Source organism: Oryctolagus cuniculus, chromosome 13 (assembly GCF_051225735.1).
Source record: "Oryctolagus cuniculus isolate XC-2025 breed Fujian yellow rabbit chromosome 13, ASM5122573v1, whole genome shotgun sequence".
NCBI lineage: Eukaryota > Metazoa > Chordata > Mammalia > Lagomorpha > Leporidae > Oryctolagus > Oryctolagus cuniculus.
The window spans coordinates 25,221,964-25,238,907 of record NC_142879.1 but is presented as its reverse complement, the minus strand read 5'-3'; the positions used below and the strand labels follow the sequence as shown (position 1 = coordinate 25,238,907).

The following is a 16,944-nucleotide window of genomic DNA, read 5'->3' as shown; positions in this document are numbered from 1 at the left end:
GTCCGAAGCCAGGAGATTCTTGCAAGTCTCCCATGTGGGTGCAGGGGCCCAGGCACATGGGCCAATCTTCCGCTACTTTCCCAGGCCATTATTAGGGAGCTGGATCAGAAATGGAGCAGCTGGGTCTTGAACCGGAGACCATATGGGGATCCTGGCATCACAGGCTGCAGCTTTACCCACTATGTCACAACTCCAGCCCTGGAACTTTCAAAATTCTCTAATTTTCACTACGTCACTGAACACAGACTATCTCTTTCAACACTTGGACCAGCCTCGTGAGGAGGTTAGAGCAGCTAGGCCACTGTTTTCCAATTGTGGAAATCAAAGTCAAGTGGCTGCCTCCAGCCCCAAGAGCTGAGGAGACAGCGAATAGTGAATAGAGCCCAGGCCGCCTGACTCCTCTTTCCCATTGCACCGATCCTAAGTGTGGCCACCCAAATCGATGAACAAGCTGAGACGGCACCCTGCAGGTCTACATCACGTATCGAAGTACATGGCCTCAGGTGCTAACTCTGCTTCTGACTCCTGCTCCTTGCTGATGCACACCCGGGGAGGTAGCAAGTCAAGCTCAAGTGCTCGGGTCCCTGCTTGGCCCAGCCCTAGCTTGTGCAGGCATCTAGGGAGAGAACCAAAGGACGGAAGCCCTGTCTCTTTGCCTTTCAAGTGAAAATAAATTTTTATAATAAAATAAAAAGCAAAGACAACACTGGAGTGCTATGCCCACAGTGACTAAGGAAAAGATTTTCAAAAATATCCCAAGATGGTCTGTGTGTGGAATGTTCATAGGGTGATAAGAAATAAAGAGCCACAGAGAACTGAGCCTTGTCGGACGCCCACCACTCAGAGCCACCAGGTCTTACTAACTGGGACACAGAGGTCACCACTGTCACGTGGAGCTTTGAGGGACAGGCCACACACCTGCTTAAAGGAAAACTGCTAGACCAATTGAACTTAGTAGACTGAGCAAAGAAGAACATAGCAAAGCAAAACAAAACCCGACTGAAAAATAGGACAGGTTCTGAGATCTCCGGCCAATAACACAGACAGACAACATTTAAAGAAAACCAGAGATGAGATCTAGAAAACATAATCGGTGACAGCCCAGTCAACCCGTCAGCTACTGCCTCACTGGCTCATGGTTTGCAGATGAATTAGTCAACTGGCTACAGGCCCTCCTCAGCCAACCAAAGCTCAGTCACTAGGATTCAATCCTGTATTGACTTGGTCTGATGGGCCCGGTGCACTTGCCTAGTCCAAGTCCATCCACCCTTTCCTCTAACTCCACACAGTATCCACACATCAGCTCTACTGCCAGCCCTGGACAGAATCCTGTCCTCCACTGCACAGGAACCAGGCCCTTATCCTTAGACTTTACATCTTAGTCTGCATCTCCTGCTCTCTCAGTTCCTCTCTAGCCTCCTCCTCTGGGCTCTTGGCTCTTGGCCCTTCTCTCCTGCGCTCTTGGCCTCTCTTGGCTTCTCTCCTCTCTCTTCTCCCTCCTCTGTCTTTCTCTCTTACAGTCTCCTTCTCCTTTTTCCTTTGCCGCACCTTCACTCCGGTCTGTAGGGTGTTCCCCAATAAACCCTTTCCCTTACTCCGGTGTCCAGTGTGCTTTGCAACGGCTAACATTAAGATATAACATTGGTGCCGTGACTCGGATAGCCTCATATTGGTAATCCAGCGTCCCCCAGTGCTCTGGGGTCCTGGATTTCTGCCGGTCACAAAGCACACCTCCGGAACTCTTTCCAAGCCACTGAACACTCTAAGACAAATAACAAAATAAAATTTTAAAAAAAGTAAAAAAAATAAAAATAAAAAAAAATCTTAGTCTGCGACACCAGACGCGTGGATGACTTCATCAGGCCAAGCAGCACGTGTCTGTCACATCACACAAGCATGAACACAAAACCTCGGCTCACACTGAGCCCAGCACCAATGAAGCAGCCCGCTGCCGCCATCGGACCTCATCTGAGGACTCACAGAGAATCCAACCCAAGCGGCACTGGAGTGGAGCCTCTCTTATTTTTATGAAATATTTGAAAGAGTGACAGAAAGAGATCTTCCACTCACTGGTTCACTCCCCAAATGCCTGCAATGGTCGGGACTGGTCCAGGCTGATGCTAGGAGTCTGGAACTCCATCCCCGACATGGGTGGTGCTTAGGCCATCATTCACGGCACTCCCAGGCACACCAGCAGGGAGCTGGATGGGAAGTAGAGAAGCTGGGACTCGAACCAGCACTCCGACGGGGGATGCCAGCATCCCAAGTGGAGGCTTAACCTGCTGTGCTGCAGTGCTGGTCCCAGGAGCACAGTTTCATAGGCAGAGGAACAGCTTCTGAAACTGAGGATTAATGATTAGGTGGACAGATTAGGGGAGGCTGGTTCAAAGAAACCAGACAGAATGTGTAACTGGGAAAGGGAATAGATTAACCAGCTCTCCCAATAGCTCCTGTGAGCCCATTCAGGTAGGGTCTGAGAACTGGCTCTGGAAGAAAGAGACAGAGGTGGGAACAGGGTGGTCCTGCCTCGAGCCCCCAACTCCAGAGGTTGCCGAAATCTCCAGGCTGATCTCAAAGCTGAATATCTCCAGTACCTGCAACCCTGGGCCACACTCCCAGAGCTGGTGCCCTCGACTCCCATTTTTCTTGCCATGCACTTTGAGCCCAGAGGAAAACTGCCTCCTGGGAATGGTTGAGAACTCCACACAAGCCAACCTCCGCTGCCCTGAAACCCCAGAGCCGACTGCTTCCCCGACAGCTGCCTTTGACAAGCCTGAATCTCCCCCTTGAAAGTATAAACACACATTCAACACCTAGGCAAGACAGGGACACCATGCAGACAGCCGAGTGGTGCCCTTGACCATGATCTTGGTTTGCAGGGCTAAGTCCCTCAAGATACAAAAGATAAAATTAAACAGCCAGGAGCCACCCACCCCAAGGATGTCACATGCTGCCCAGGAGGTGATCAGAGAATGCACAACAGGAACTAGAAAACCAGTGCAGGGGCTGGTGCCATGGCACAGGTTAATCCTCTGCCTGTGGCACCAGCATCCCATGTGGGCGCCAGTTCTAGTCCCAGCTGCTCCTCTTCTGATCCAGCTCTCTGCTATAGCCTGGGAAAGCAGTAAAAGATGGCCCAAGTCCTTGGGTCCCTACGCCCATGTGGGAGACTGGGAAGAGGCTCCTGGCTTCCGATGGGCACAGCTCTGGCCATTGTGGTCATTTGGGGAGTGGACCAAGAGAGGGAGGACCTTTCTATCTCTTCTTCTCACTGTAACTCTACCTCTCAAATAAATAAAATTTTTAAAAAAAGAAAACAGGTACAAGCAGAGTCCACGGATGGGTGCCAACGTCTAAACTCAGGATCAAATCCAGTATCCATTCACAAAAAAGCACTGTTCCTATGACCAAGGGGAAAAAAAATTAAAGCTAAGGAGGTCAATGCCTGTAAAACAGAATTTTACCAATGCAAACAAAAGCCATGCCAAAGTGGGATCTGGGCACAAGACCCTCCTCCACTGGCACAAACACCGGAGGAGCAGCCGGGTCTATCAGGATGCCTTTGGGTTTACAAATAGGGAAATGTGGTCGGTGCCCTTGGGGGCAAAGCACAGTGCTTCCAATCTCCAAATTCAGAGTCTGAGTGGGGCACGTGACCAGACGACCCATCCTCTTCATCAACTGTGAAGAAAGAAACACCTACTTCACGTACTGCAGGACCATCAGGGGCATCAGACAAGGCAAGGAATGTGTGGGTTCCCTGGGGATCATGGGGCACTCTTTAGAGATTTTTATTCCATGCCTAGGGGAGTATGTGTTTCTTTTCCTTTTGTTCCTGATTTTCTGGCCCTGTGATATCTGGCACCCTCCATGCCCCAACAGAGAAAAATGTTCAGGGGCTGCCAGAGGCAACATCCAGGGCTTGTGACACGATAACTAAAGATGACATTTCACAGCAGAGCTCATATGCATCAACCCTTTGTGGCCACCAGGGGGTGCCCCTTTGAGAGTCTAATTTTCTCACATCTGAATACAACATAAGCCACTGGGATCAGGATAAAGCCCCCCATGGTGGGGCCTGGGGCCTTTTTCTCAAGGATAAGAGAGACACATACCTTAACTTCCTCCACACCTTGCAACCTCAGCGTGGAGAGCAGGAGGAGGGAACAGAGCCAGGACAGGAGCAACGACCGGAACTGGGCCACGCAGAAGGAGATGATGGTGTGGAGGAAAACCATGGCCACACCTGGGGCCCCCAGCACGCACCAGCAGGCCCACATTCCATAGACCATCAGAATCCAGGGTCTGTGCTGCAGTCAGGGAGGGGCCCAGCGAGATGAGAGACAAAGGGAGGAAAAGGGAGAGAAGTGAGTCCATATGCATAAGAACAAGTTTTCCTAGCCCAACAGCAAAATGCTTTTCTCACGGCTCTGGAAATTTAACACAACACAGACAAATGGGATCCAGAGGGAGTTTCCATAGTAAGCCTTGGGATTCCATCACATTCACCCAGCAGCAAGTAACCATTTTCCCAACTTCAACCAAAGCCACCCAACCAGTGGGTCCCAACAATGAGGGATGCAGCCGACATTCCAACAGACACTATGGAAACCAGAAGACAGCTGGAAGAGCTGCCAGCCTGGACTCTGGCTGTATACACTCTGCTTCAGTACACATTTCTTAGTAGTCCCGAGAAATTGAGGCTATCCAGGAACAAAGGCTTTCTGAAGTCTGAGCTAGAGACTTGAAATTAAGAATCAAGTTACATTTTTAGCAGATTTACAGTCAAATTTATATTATGAAAACATTGTAACATTGTATCTTACCTGCTTTATATGATATTGAGATCTTTGCATAGTCCATATAATTAGTGCATTCACTTTCATTTTAGGAAAACCAGAACATTTTCTATTTAATTACCAATTATTAAATAGTGAAATAAATAAAAAACACGTCTTTGCTTTTAAAATGTATCTTGGTCATATCTGAGAAATCCTTATTTAAAAACTGCAATTAGAGCCGGTGCTGTGGCATAGCAGTTGAGGCCACCACCTGCAGTGCCTGGCATCCATATGGGCGCTGGTTCTAGTCCTGGATGCTCCTCTTCTGATCCAGCTCTCGGCTAAGGCCTGGGAAAGCAGTGGAAGATGGCCCAAGTCCTTGGGCCCCTGCACCCATGTGGGAGACCTGGAGGAGGCGCCTAGCTCCTGGCTTCAGGTGCAGCTCTGGCTGTTGCAGCCAATTAGAGAGTGGACCAGCAGATGGAGGACCTCTCTCTGCCTTGCCTCTCTGTGTAACTCTTTCAAATAAATCTTTATTTAAAAAAAGATTTTTAAAAAACTGCAATTGTGAGGACAGGGGTGGGGAGCATTGTGGCACAATGCATCAAGTCACTGTGGGGAGCAACCGAGACTAAATTACTGGAACTGCTAGGACTAACACTATGCATCTGATTTCCCACCATGTGGCGCTGAGAGAGAATAAATAACTTCCACACAGCTGCCTCACCAATTCGACTAACAAGCTGCAGGAGCCGATTCATCCTCTGATTGGAAGAGAATGGCATGCTTGGCGTGTGGGCAGCAGAGTTGGGATTGGTGGAAGAGGACTATAAAGGAGGAGAGAGACAACATGCGGAAAGAACATCTGAGCAAACCCTGAGAGAGCCGGCCGGCGGTGTGCCGCTCCTCCGCGGAAGCAGAGAAAGCGGTGGGGGTGCCACCCCTCCGCGGAGGCAGGGGGGTGGGGGAGCGGCAGCAAACCCGGGACGGCGTCATTCCTCCGTGAGTGGGGGAGCGACAGTCACCATGGAGGTACCCTTATCCCATAGCAGAGTGCCTGGGGTCAAGTCCCACCTCCACTTCTGATCCAGCTTCCTGCTACTGTGCCTAGGAGGCAGCATATGATGGCCCAAGTGCATGGGTTTCTTCTACCCAATTAGAAGACCCAAATGGAGTTCCTGGTCCTGGCTCTGGCCTGGGCCAGCCTCAGTTGTTGCCAGTATTTGTGGAGTGAACCAGTGGATGGAAGATCAATACCTTCTCCCCACTTCTCTCTGCCTTTCAAACAAATAACACTTTTGAAAAATAAGTGAAAACCACAATGTTGTTAAAAGACTGAAGCTTTGGCATCAAACTGTCTAACTTCAAATGCTGGTGTCCCACTAAGTAGCTGTGTGACCTCAAGCAAGTTAATTAATCTCTCTATGCCTCAGTGTCTTCATACATAAAAGTTGAGGATAGTAGCTATTTCATGAGGCTGTTGTGAGGATAAATAAGTTCATGCACGTAAAAGGCTTACAGCAGCGCCTACCAACCACAAGGCGCATGCTGTGAACACTAGCTGTTACCCTTATGGGGAAACCTGCTGTTTCCTGGATATTCCTTTTAAAACGTGGTCCACTAGGAACACCAGGAGCTGCAAAGTAGGAATCGCCTGGATTTGGATCTTCTGGTGAAACCAACGAGGCTTCTTTCAAGGAAAGACGACTGTGGGGTGGGAGTGGTGAATCTATCCTTGGATGCTAACTCTTCCAAAACATTGCCCAGTCCTTTTCTTTCCCAAACCTAAGCCCTAGTCCAAGAGAACGTTCTAACTGTGAGACTAGGTCAACGACTTTGAAGTTCCGAGAAAACCAGGAAAATGTGAAACTCATTTAATGTTTTTCCATCCGACTATCCACAGAAAACAGCCACATAAATTTGCTTCAAACTTTCCCCTACTCACTCACTCCTGGCAGAACCCAATCAAAAAGAACAAGGTCTCCAAAGACGACTTCAAGAGGCAATTTTAACAAATGGAAAAAAAAAAAAAAAGCGAGTTTTTCAGCGTGACCTACAGCATTTAGCATCGGAATTCTTTTCCATGCTTGTATGGCCATGGACGTATAGAAAGTGACGTTTTTATTAAGCGTTATTCAATCCTTTTGGAAAAAGCCTGTTTTCTGGGATCATTTTGGGAACATGCCATAGCCTGCGGCTGCTTCAACTTGGAAAAGGCTGAAAGAACCTTCAGGAAATACTTACTGGTGCTGTGTAAATCTCATCTACTTGAGAGACGCTCTGATGAATTTCACAGCGGTCTCAGAGGCTACCTTGAGGACAGATAAATTTCTCCCACAGTCTCACCACCACTGTCTCCCTTCAGACAGGACAGGACAGGCAGCCAGCGCCAGGCCCTGTTCTAAGACACCACGAAAGTGGGCCCCATCCCCCTCGCGTTCTCTGCTAGCCTTACCAGTAGGCTCTCACTGTCCACGGTGAGTACAGGCAAGCGCTCCCCATGGACCAGTGAGGGAAAGGACAAGATGTGGAGAGTGCAAAAATGATCACTCACACAGAACTGCTGTACAAGCCAGAACCCTGCTACAATACTGGATTTCATACTCCAGCTATAGAAGTGTCACTGGAATCCTGCTATGGCTTGAATATGGTATTTTTAAATTTATTTGAAAGGCAGAGTTATAGAGAAAAGGGGAGAGAGAGACAGAGAGAGAGAGAGATAGGGAGCAGAGAGGGAGGAAGGAAGAGAGAAGGGAGGAGAGGGAGAGAGATGGGAGAGGGAGAGGGAGGAAGGGAGGAAGGGAGAGGGAGGAAGGGAGAGGGAGGAAGGGAGAGGGAGGAAGGGAGAGGGAGGAAGGGAGAGGGAGAGGGAGGAAGGGAGAGAGGGAGGGAGGGAGAGAGGGAGGAAGGGAGAGGGAGAGGGAGGGAGAGAGGGAGGGAGGGAGAGAGGGAGGAAGGGGGAGAGGGAGGAAGGGAGAGAGGGAGGAAGGGAGAGAGGGAGGAAGGGAGAGGGAGAGAGGGAGGGAGGGAGAGAGGGAGGAAGGGAGAGGGAGAGGGAGGGAGAGAGGGAGGGAGGGAGAGAGGGAGGAAGGGGGAGAGGGAGGAAGGGAGAGAGGGAGGAAGGGAGAGAGGGAGGAAGGGAGAGGGAGAGGGAGGGAGGGAGAGAGGGAGGAAGGGGGAGAGGGAGGAAGGGAGAGAGGGAGGAAGGGAGAGAGGGAGGAAGGGAGAGAGGGAGGAAGGGAGAGAGGGAGGAAGGGAGAGAGGGAGGAAGGGAGAGAGGGAGAATCTTCCATCCGCTGGTTCACTCCCCAAATGGTCACAATGGCAGGATTAGGCCAGGCCGAAGCTAAGAGCTTCATCTGGGTCTCCCACGTGTGTGCAGGGACCCAAGCACTTGGGCCATCCTCCATTGCTTCCCCACGTGCATTAGCAAGGAGCTGAATCGGAAGTGAAGCAGCTGGGACTCAAACTGGCGCCCATGTAGGGGTCGGAGAAGGGAGAGGCCACTCAAACACACACCTAACACACGTCCACTCCCTGCCTCATGCCGTGTCACGCTCAGCACTGCCTCAGGACCCTGCAAGCATGAAGCCATCACCAGATGAGGTCCCTAGGCCTTGCTCCTCTAGAATCGTGAACCAAAAAACCCTTTTCTCTATAAAGTAGCCTGACTCAATATTTCACTATAGTCACAAACAAAAATGGTCGAATACAAATCCCATCTTTAAAACAATATTAAAATCCTAATCACAGTTAGCCTCCCATGCCCTGTTTTCCAACACAGCAGGGCAGTTCCCACAGTGGATGCAACCCTTGGGCACGCCTGCCCCAATCACCATCCTGGAACAGGAAGCAGCAGGAGAGAGGGGTCTGGGAACGGCAGAGCAGCCCTGCCTGACAGGGCGAGCAACATCATGGATGCTCTGAGCTTTGCGCAGCGTTTCAAAGATCCATCTCCTGGACAAAGGCTGTCTAACTGCCCCGCCCCACCTACTTCCACTCCAAGTGTGCCAACGGGTTTATCAGACATCTGTTAACTGAAAAAGCTTCAATGTCAGTATCAAGCCTCTGGTATCAACTAGGCCAAAGCTTTTTTTAACTTTTCAAAAGAAACAGCATGTGTCACGTTTTATCTCAAAATAGCACCGACTCATCCATCGGTTAAAGGGCTTTGAGATTTTTTTTCCAAGTTCACATGGTGATCGACAGAGATACAGGACATATATGCAAATATTTAGGATGTATGTGACATACTCTATGTCAAGCTCAGGTTTTTAAAGCTTGCCTGGAGTCAAAAATCAGCCAATTCATTTACATTAAGAGTTTCAATGATACTTATGATTGGGAATTACTGATCACTTGCTAAGAAGGCACAAAGAATCATACTGATCAAGTCAAATGCACAAATAAAACCCAACCTTTATTTAATGTTGGGCTGCAGCAATTCCAGTACAGAAATTTAAATTCTAATCAGGTACAATGTTTATGCAATGCTTTTTCATGTTGAGAGAGTTGAGACTCACCTACAGTTATAACAAGTCAGGTCCCTGGAGACTTGATCCAATTTTTCCCAATGCTAACATCTTACAAAACCATAGTGTAGTTAGGATACTAACATGTCTACAATTCACTAAACACATTCCAATTTCAATTTTACTTGTACTCGTTTGCGTTTATGAATTATGTTCAGTTCTATACATTTTAATCAGATGGTATAGGTTCAGGATCCACAATACAGGCAGAATGGTTCCATCACAGGTGATGCCTTTACCCCCACCTCCTATCCCTAACTTTGGCAACCAATCTTTCTCCATGATCCTTTTCAGTCCTAAGTAGTTTTCCGTGGTAGGGAGGCCTAACAGTCTGTGGAAGCATGTAGCTTTTGAAGGACACCAAGGCTGTTTTTAGTATGGGGCTACTGCAAATCAAACTGATAGAAACATACAAGTGCAGGTTTTATGTAGGCTTTCCCTTCTCTGGGGTACATGTCCAACAGCACACAAGCTAGGTGCATGCACACATTCCACTCGGTAACAAGTGGCCCATGCTACGGAGTCCCTGTACCACCGTACGCTCCCCAGGCGAGAGATGAGTGATCCACTTTATCCATACCTTACCAGCATACGGTGCCGTTCCTGGGATTTTCCGAATCATTCTGGTACGTGTGAGTTAACTCATGGTCCTTATCTAAATTTACAATGGTCTTGTATCTGGAAACCTCAAAAAGTTCATGGCAAAATGGAATTAAAGGGAGTTTACTTTGGTGCAGAAACATTGAAATCCGTGTTATTTTTTCCTAGTGCGTATTTGTCATGGAACGTGTGAAGATCCCTCAGACTGGGTATCCAAGTGAAAGTGTATTTCTGTATCAGGGAAGAGAAAGCCAAAGTGGGAAATCTACAGCCTTGCTGATGAGACACAGTGCCCACTGCTCCAGAACCGATTAGGTGGACGTCCTTCCCCCGCCACCCTCGCCGCTCCCTGCATTGACATCAAATCCACTTCTCAAAATGGGCTACGACTTTCTACTCCATAGCCTCCCCTGGCACGTTAAAATCCTATCTTCTTCCTATTACAATGCAGGGCGCCCTAAATCTAGCACGGCCTCCAAGCATTTAATGAATACAGATGGGTAGTCTGGAGGCAGGTGGATGTATGAGTCGCAGGATTTAACCAGGCTTAATCTCCAAGTAGTAGTACAAAATTAGTATCAATATTTTGGGCTTTCAGTTCTACAAGTGTGAAAACTTAGTCTTCCAACTTCCCGGTTGCCCACAAGACTCCTATAAACCAAGGCTGCTCTGCCAGGGCAGACAGCAGGGAGTCATTTCACATTGCCAAGTGCCTGCTCTGCACTCACAGGGGGCCTCTCGGAGCTCTACTGGTGTTGTGGAGAGTCCATCCCAGTGAACAACCCAGAGACACGAACCTATTAACGTGGACATCTGTCATAAAACCTACCACCCATTCCCCCACCCTGTGATGTCACCTGGGACACAGCGACTGAGCTGGCCCATTGGGACCTCTTTGAAAAGATTAGGGGGCCCACTCTCTGTTTCGAAATCCATATAAAGGAAGGATCTTCCCAAAGTTGGTGGGAAATGTACGTTAGCTTTTTTTTTTGTAAAGATTTTATTTGACAGAGTTACAGAAAGTGAAAGGGAGAGACAGAGACAAAGGTCTTCCTTCTATTGGTTCACTCCCCAGATGGCCACCATGGCCAGAGCTGTGCCGCTCCAAAGCCAGGAGCTTCTTCCCGGTCTCCCACGTAGGTTCAGGGGCCCAAGGACTTGGGCCATCTTTTACTGCTTTCCCAGACCATAGCAGAGAGCTGGGCAGGAAGAGGAACAGCCAGGACTAGAACCAGTGCCTTCATGGGATTCCGGCACTGCAGGCAGTGGATTAACCTACTGCGCCACAGCGCCAGCCCCACACATCAGCTTTTAATTCCGTGTTTCCATGAACTTTTTGAAGCCCTCTCGCATTCTTTAAGTCATGTTCCTGGAGAGCCAGAACACAGGAAAAACTGGGGGATGGTACCCCTTCTTGCACCATCTCTGCTTCTCTTCTCCGTCAGCTCAATCTGTGCCATGGGCACCGAGTGATAATAGGACGTGCCCGAGTGACTTCCCTCCTTAGCTCACCTCTGTAGGGAACAGCTAAAGTGTTAAGCCTTAGGACTCCCATTAGCCAGAGACTCTGCTGTGTATTCTCTCTGTACATCTGCCAAGAAACCACTCAGGGCAGCACTGAGAGATAAAGGAAGTCGATCAATACAGTTGTGCACAATGTATCGCATACTACAGAGTCGATACTGCTGAAACACATATGTACACAGGAGGATACTTCAAAAAATTGGTGGAAAATGGAATGAAAAGTTTGTTTTGATGCAGAAACTATTTCACGACTGTGCACGCCAGGGGTCTCCATAAAATTCACGGAGGGGCAGGTACACAGCCTCATAGATAATAGACTGATGACCCATTTTGGAGTACCTGGGTTTGACACCCAGATCTGGCTCCTGACCCAGGCTGACCAGGGCTGGGAGGCAGCAGCAGTGGCTCGAGTGACTGGATCCTTGGGACCCATGTGGGAGACCTGGATTGAGTTCCTGGCTCCTGGCTTCAGTCCACCCCCATCCTGGACATCGCAAGCATTTGAGGAATGCTCAGTGGATGGCAATGCTCCGTCTCCCAAGTAATTTAAATGAATGAAAACGCGTATTATGAAAAAGCTATGCGTGGATGCTACAATGTTTGTACCTAAACAAACGCATCTTTTAGTTCCATTTTCCCATGAACTTTTGGGAGCCTCTGCTTATAATCTCCCCAAACAGAGGAAAAGCCATCCCAGTAAACCGCTGTATTCAGCCTGCTTTTCCCAGGAGAGAGGCTGGGGCGTACACAGAACTGCGTGGATGCTGGTCGGGGGCAAAGATTCCACCGCTGCTGCCCCTGGGCCTCCAGGAGCTGGGCCATCCATCATCTCCACACCAGGGGACTGGACTGTCCAGCCGCTGTGCCCCTTGCACGTCCCCGCCAGGCCAGTGCAAATCATGTGGCTCAGAGGCACGCTCCGAGGCCAACAGCAGGACCCACCCTTGGCCAACACACCAGGCCGGCCTTCTCAGCAAGTTCACACTGGGGTATTTTTAGGCCGAGAACACCACGTCTCAGGTAATGGAGAAAAGAGGCAGCTGTCTGAGCGGCCACCACGCCATCCAATCATAACAAACCCGCAGCAGGGGTGCGGGGAAGTGACTCACGCTCCAGTCTCGCCAAAGCCCCAAGAGAGGGCCTCCACCAGGGGAAAGACTTCCAAGCCTTGGCCAAGCCGGGTGGAAAGTTTTATTACTGGTCACGGCGAAAAGAAAAAAATTTTAAAAACCGCAAGAAACAAAAGGTCAGACTTTTGAAACTCACCTGCCTCGCTCTTGGAAGCAGGGCAAGGCTGGCCGAGAAAAAGCTGAGATTAGGGACCACAGGGAGACAGGAAGCCTGCAGGGCTCACAGGTTTAGTGGCAAGAACTGCCCCAGCCTGGGCTGTGCCCCAAAGGGCAAGGAATGCCAGACAAGCACAGCCCTCAAAAAGGACCACAAAACAATTGCCTGCCGACCACCGGCCGACTGGGATGCCCAGTGCAGCAGGGGAAAGCCTGCAGCTAACAAGGCCGGCGTTGTGGTTCCTGCATAGCCAGGGCCTGGCCACAGACACAGCCCTGCCCACCAGCTGTCTCACAAACCTAACCTGTGACAGCCATGCACCAAGGGGACGGCCCAGGGCTCCCTGCCTCATTCCAAGAAAAATTCAAAGAAACCACCTCCCAGCACTGGGTAAGGTAGGCTATGTGGAGCGAGTGGCCCACATGTCCCTGTGGGCAGGAAACAAGAAGCTTTCTCCATGCCCCGGCTCACAAGCCACCTCCTTGAGGCTACCCAGAGTGACCGTGGGAAGCAGGGGTTCACCCACGTGCTCATGTCTGAATACTGCCTGCTCAGAGAGGAGCAGCCCGGATGCAAAGGCACATGCACATCAAACACAGAGAACCAGTACCTTGAGAGAGGTCGATCTCAGCGGGTGGCAGGTGCAGGGGGGAAGCCGGAGGTGAGGGAGCACCCTGTCAGGAAGAGGCTGTTGATCATGCCTGCTCTGGGGGGCCCTACTTCCTCCAGGGGGACCAGTGGGGGTGATGGGCTGCTGGGGGAGGGAGCAAGGCAATCCTACCCTTCAGACATGCACACAGCACACAAACCTAACTGCAGAATTAAAATTTCACAGAGGGCCAGGGACAACTAGGGAATATCTAAATGTTCCAGTGAGTGGGGGGGGGGGGGGGACTTAAAAAAATACAAATTTAGAAATCAAATCATAAGGAACAAGGACAAGAGGGCAAGGCAAGGGAGACCACCAGACAGGGTCACGCTGGTCCCAATGTTCAGGGCACAGAGCGAAGAGGAGGGAAACAGCGCGCCCAGGGCAGCCCCAGGTTTCCTCCTGTCCATCACTTCGTTCTCTTCCCCTCTTTAGTAAGAAGTCTATCAACCGCTGGGGCTGCAACTGTGATGCAGCAGGCTAGGCCACCGCTCGAGATGCCAGCATCCCGTATCAGAGTGCTGGTTCAAGTCCTGGCTGCCCCACTTCTAATCCACCTTCCGACTAGTGTGCCTGGGAAGGCAGCAGCAGATGGCCCAAGTGCTCGGATGCCTGCTGCCCATGTTGGAGACCAGCATGGAGCTCCTGGTCAGACTATTGTGGCCATTTGGGAAATAAACCAGCAGACGGAAGAGTATTCTCTGCCTCACAAGTAAAAAAAAATTATGTATATATACATATATATCAACTATCAAACACAGAAAGGAATATTTATAAAGCTTGAAGGGTTGGGGACACGCTACGGCATAGAAGGCTACCTGCAGTGCTCACATCTCATATGGGCGGCAGTTCAAGTTCTGGCTGTTCCACTTCCAATCCAGCTCCCTGCTAACATGCCTGGGAAACAGTGGAGGATGACCCAAGTGCTTGGGCCCCTGCACCCACATGAGAGACCTAGAAGAAGCTCCTGGCTTCAGGTTGGCTCGTCTTCAGTCATTGCAGCCATTTGCAGAGTGAACCAGTCAAGGGAAGATCTCTCTCCTTCTGTCTGCCTCTCAAACAAATCTTTAAAAAAAAAGTTTGATGGGTATAAATAATGAAATAGCACCTGCACATATTACCATCAGCTTCAGAGAGACAATCAGGGGGTGTTTCAGATTTATTTGAAAGGCTGAGTGACAGGAAAAAAACAAGAGAGCAATCTCCCATCTGATGGTCACTCTCCCAGTGTCCACAACAGCCAGGGTTGGACCAGGCTGAAGTCAGAAGCTTGACATTCCATGCAGGTCTCCCCATGGCTGGGAGCACCTGAGCCATCTGCTGCCTCCCAGGTGCATCAGCAGGAAGCAGGATGAGCAAAGTGGAGAAGCCAGGAATCGGATATGGAATACAGGCAATCTAAGCAGTGGCTTAACCACTTAATAGGTGCCACACTTATTTCCCTCGCACACTTGAGCTTTCTACCCATGGAATCACATCTGAAATAGAACTCGTTCTCCTAGCTCAATGTCTTGAACCTGAAATTCATCCAAGTTCACAATTATGCTGTAATTCAGTATATTTCATGAAATAAATTCACTACTGCTTTTCCATTTCCCCATCATGGACAGGTGGGTTGCTTCTGGCTCTCCATTATTACAAACATCACTGCAATGAATGCCTTGGCTGGTGTCCCGGTTGGCAGAAGAGATCCTCCAGGGATTGGGTCAGGATTAGCACTGGAAGCTATGGGGTGGGTACCTCTGGGGCTTTAGCAGGTCACGTGCTACAAAGCAGCCGTACCAGTGTAGTTTTACACTGTGAGAGTTCAGGTGGCCAATTCGAGAATAGTGTCATGGAACTTTTGTTTTGTTTTTGCCAGACTAGAAAGTATGACCTCATGTCTTACTGTAACTTAAAGATGCACTTGCTTGATGACTACCAAAGTTGAACATTTTCTACACGGTATTTTGGTCATGTGTGTTTCCTCTTCGGCAAGCGCCTCCTCGTATTTTGCACCATGTTGAGCGATTAGTCGTTTTCCTGCGACAGTTCCGAATAAGTTCCGTGTACTCATCATTTGTCAGCTTGCAAATAACTTCAGTGTCTTGTCTTTTCACTTTGTTGTATCTTTGGGTGAACATGAGTTTTTAATTTTAATGTGGATAAATGTACCACTTTCTTTTGTAATTTGTACTTTCTGTATATTGTGTAAGGAAACTTGCTCCAGGCAGCGTGGTACCGTAGCTCCCTGCTAATGCACCTGGGAAAGCAGCCGAAGACAGCCAGGTGCTTGGGCCTTTGCACCCACGAGGGAGACCCAGAAGCCTGGTGCTTTGGCTTGGCCTAGCCCAGCCGTTATGGCAATTTGGAGAGTGAACCAGCAGATGGAAGACTCCTCTGTGTGTCTCTCCCTCTCTTTAACTCTGCCTTTCAAATAAATATTTTCTTTTTTCTTTCTTTTTTTTTTTTTTTTGAGAGGCAGAGTGGACAGTGAGAGACAGAGAGAAAGGTCTTCCTTTGCCATTGGTTCACCCTCCAATGGCCGCCGCCACCGGCGCACCGCGCTGATCCAATGGCAGGAGCCAGGTGCTTATCCTGGTCTCCCATAGGGTGCAGGGCCCAAGTACTTGGGCCATCCTCCACTGCACTCCCTGGCCACAGCAGAGAGCTGGCCTGGAAGAGGGGCAACCGGGACAGAATCCGGCGCTCCGCTGGGACTAGAACCCGGTGTGCCGGCGCCGCAAGGTGGAGGATTAGCCTAGTGAGCCACAGCGCCGGCCTCGAATAAATATTTTAAAAAATTCTATCTCTACTCCAACATCAAGAGATATTCTCCTGTATCATGGTTTCTAAAATTATACTTTGAAAATTATGATATCAGGTATTTCTTTTTAATATGGCTAAATAATTTTATCAGCATTGTTGATTGAATATTTCATCTTTCTCACCCAAATCTGAAAGGCCAGCATTGTCATGAGTCAAAGTGCTATCTATGTGTAATGATTTGCTATATTCTGTGTAACAATATCTTAATTATGTCTTTGTAATAATCATAATGTCCTGATTTTGGTGTGAATTTTATGCTATCTTCATTAAATGAATTGGAGAACATTGATTCTTTTTTCTGAGAAAGCCTAGGATTGATTCAAAATTTTTGCATGTTTTTGGCAGAATTTATATATTAGACTAGTATAGTTGTTCTCTAGATTTTTAACTATTTTCTACGATTCAGTCTTTATCTCTTCATGAGACTTATTATCTTTTCTAAAAATTTGGTTGCTTTGCCAAAGTTTTTAAAACTATAACCACATAGTTGTGTATAATATCCTCTGGGATATTTTAGCCCTGTAATGTCTATAGTTATGTCTACTTGTCCATTCATAACATTTGTGATTTTTCTCTACTCATTCTTGCCATTGATTATCTCACTAACTTCTGCTCTTTCCTTCACTTTTTCCCTGTTCTAGCTTATGCTGTATGCTAAGCTCATTAATTACTCCCTTTGTTCATTTTATATGAATATGCAGGGTTATTGTTTCTAGTTAAGTTGCACTCAAGCCACTTCCTACATGTTTTTATTTGCTTTTTC

General features: G+C 48.8%; 1 protein-coding gene across 12 annotated transcripts in view; it reads right to left on the bottom strand.

Moving 5' to 3' along the window:
* The window catches only part of HHAT (hedgehog acyltransferase), a 300,447-nt gene that overhangs the window by 228,623 nt on the left and 54,880 nt on the right, over positions 1-16,944 (bottom strand). For 8 of the 12 annotated variants that reach the window (XR_016219599.1, XR_016219600.1, XM_008268452.5 and 5 more), the window contains one exon: positions 4,116-4,310. The exons of the other annotated variants lie outside the window; for them this stretch is intronic. Coding sequence is in view for 6 of the 8 variants with exons in the window: in XM_008268452.5 (XP_008266674.3) it covers positions 4,116-4,310 (195 nt within the window). In the remaining 2 variants the exon portion in view is untranslated. The remainder of the gene's footprint in view (positions 1-4,115; positions 4,311-16,944) is intronic. 12 annotated transcript variants of the gene reach the window in all.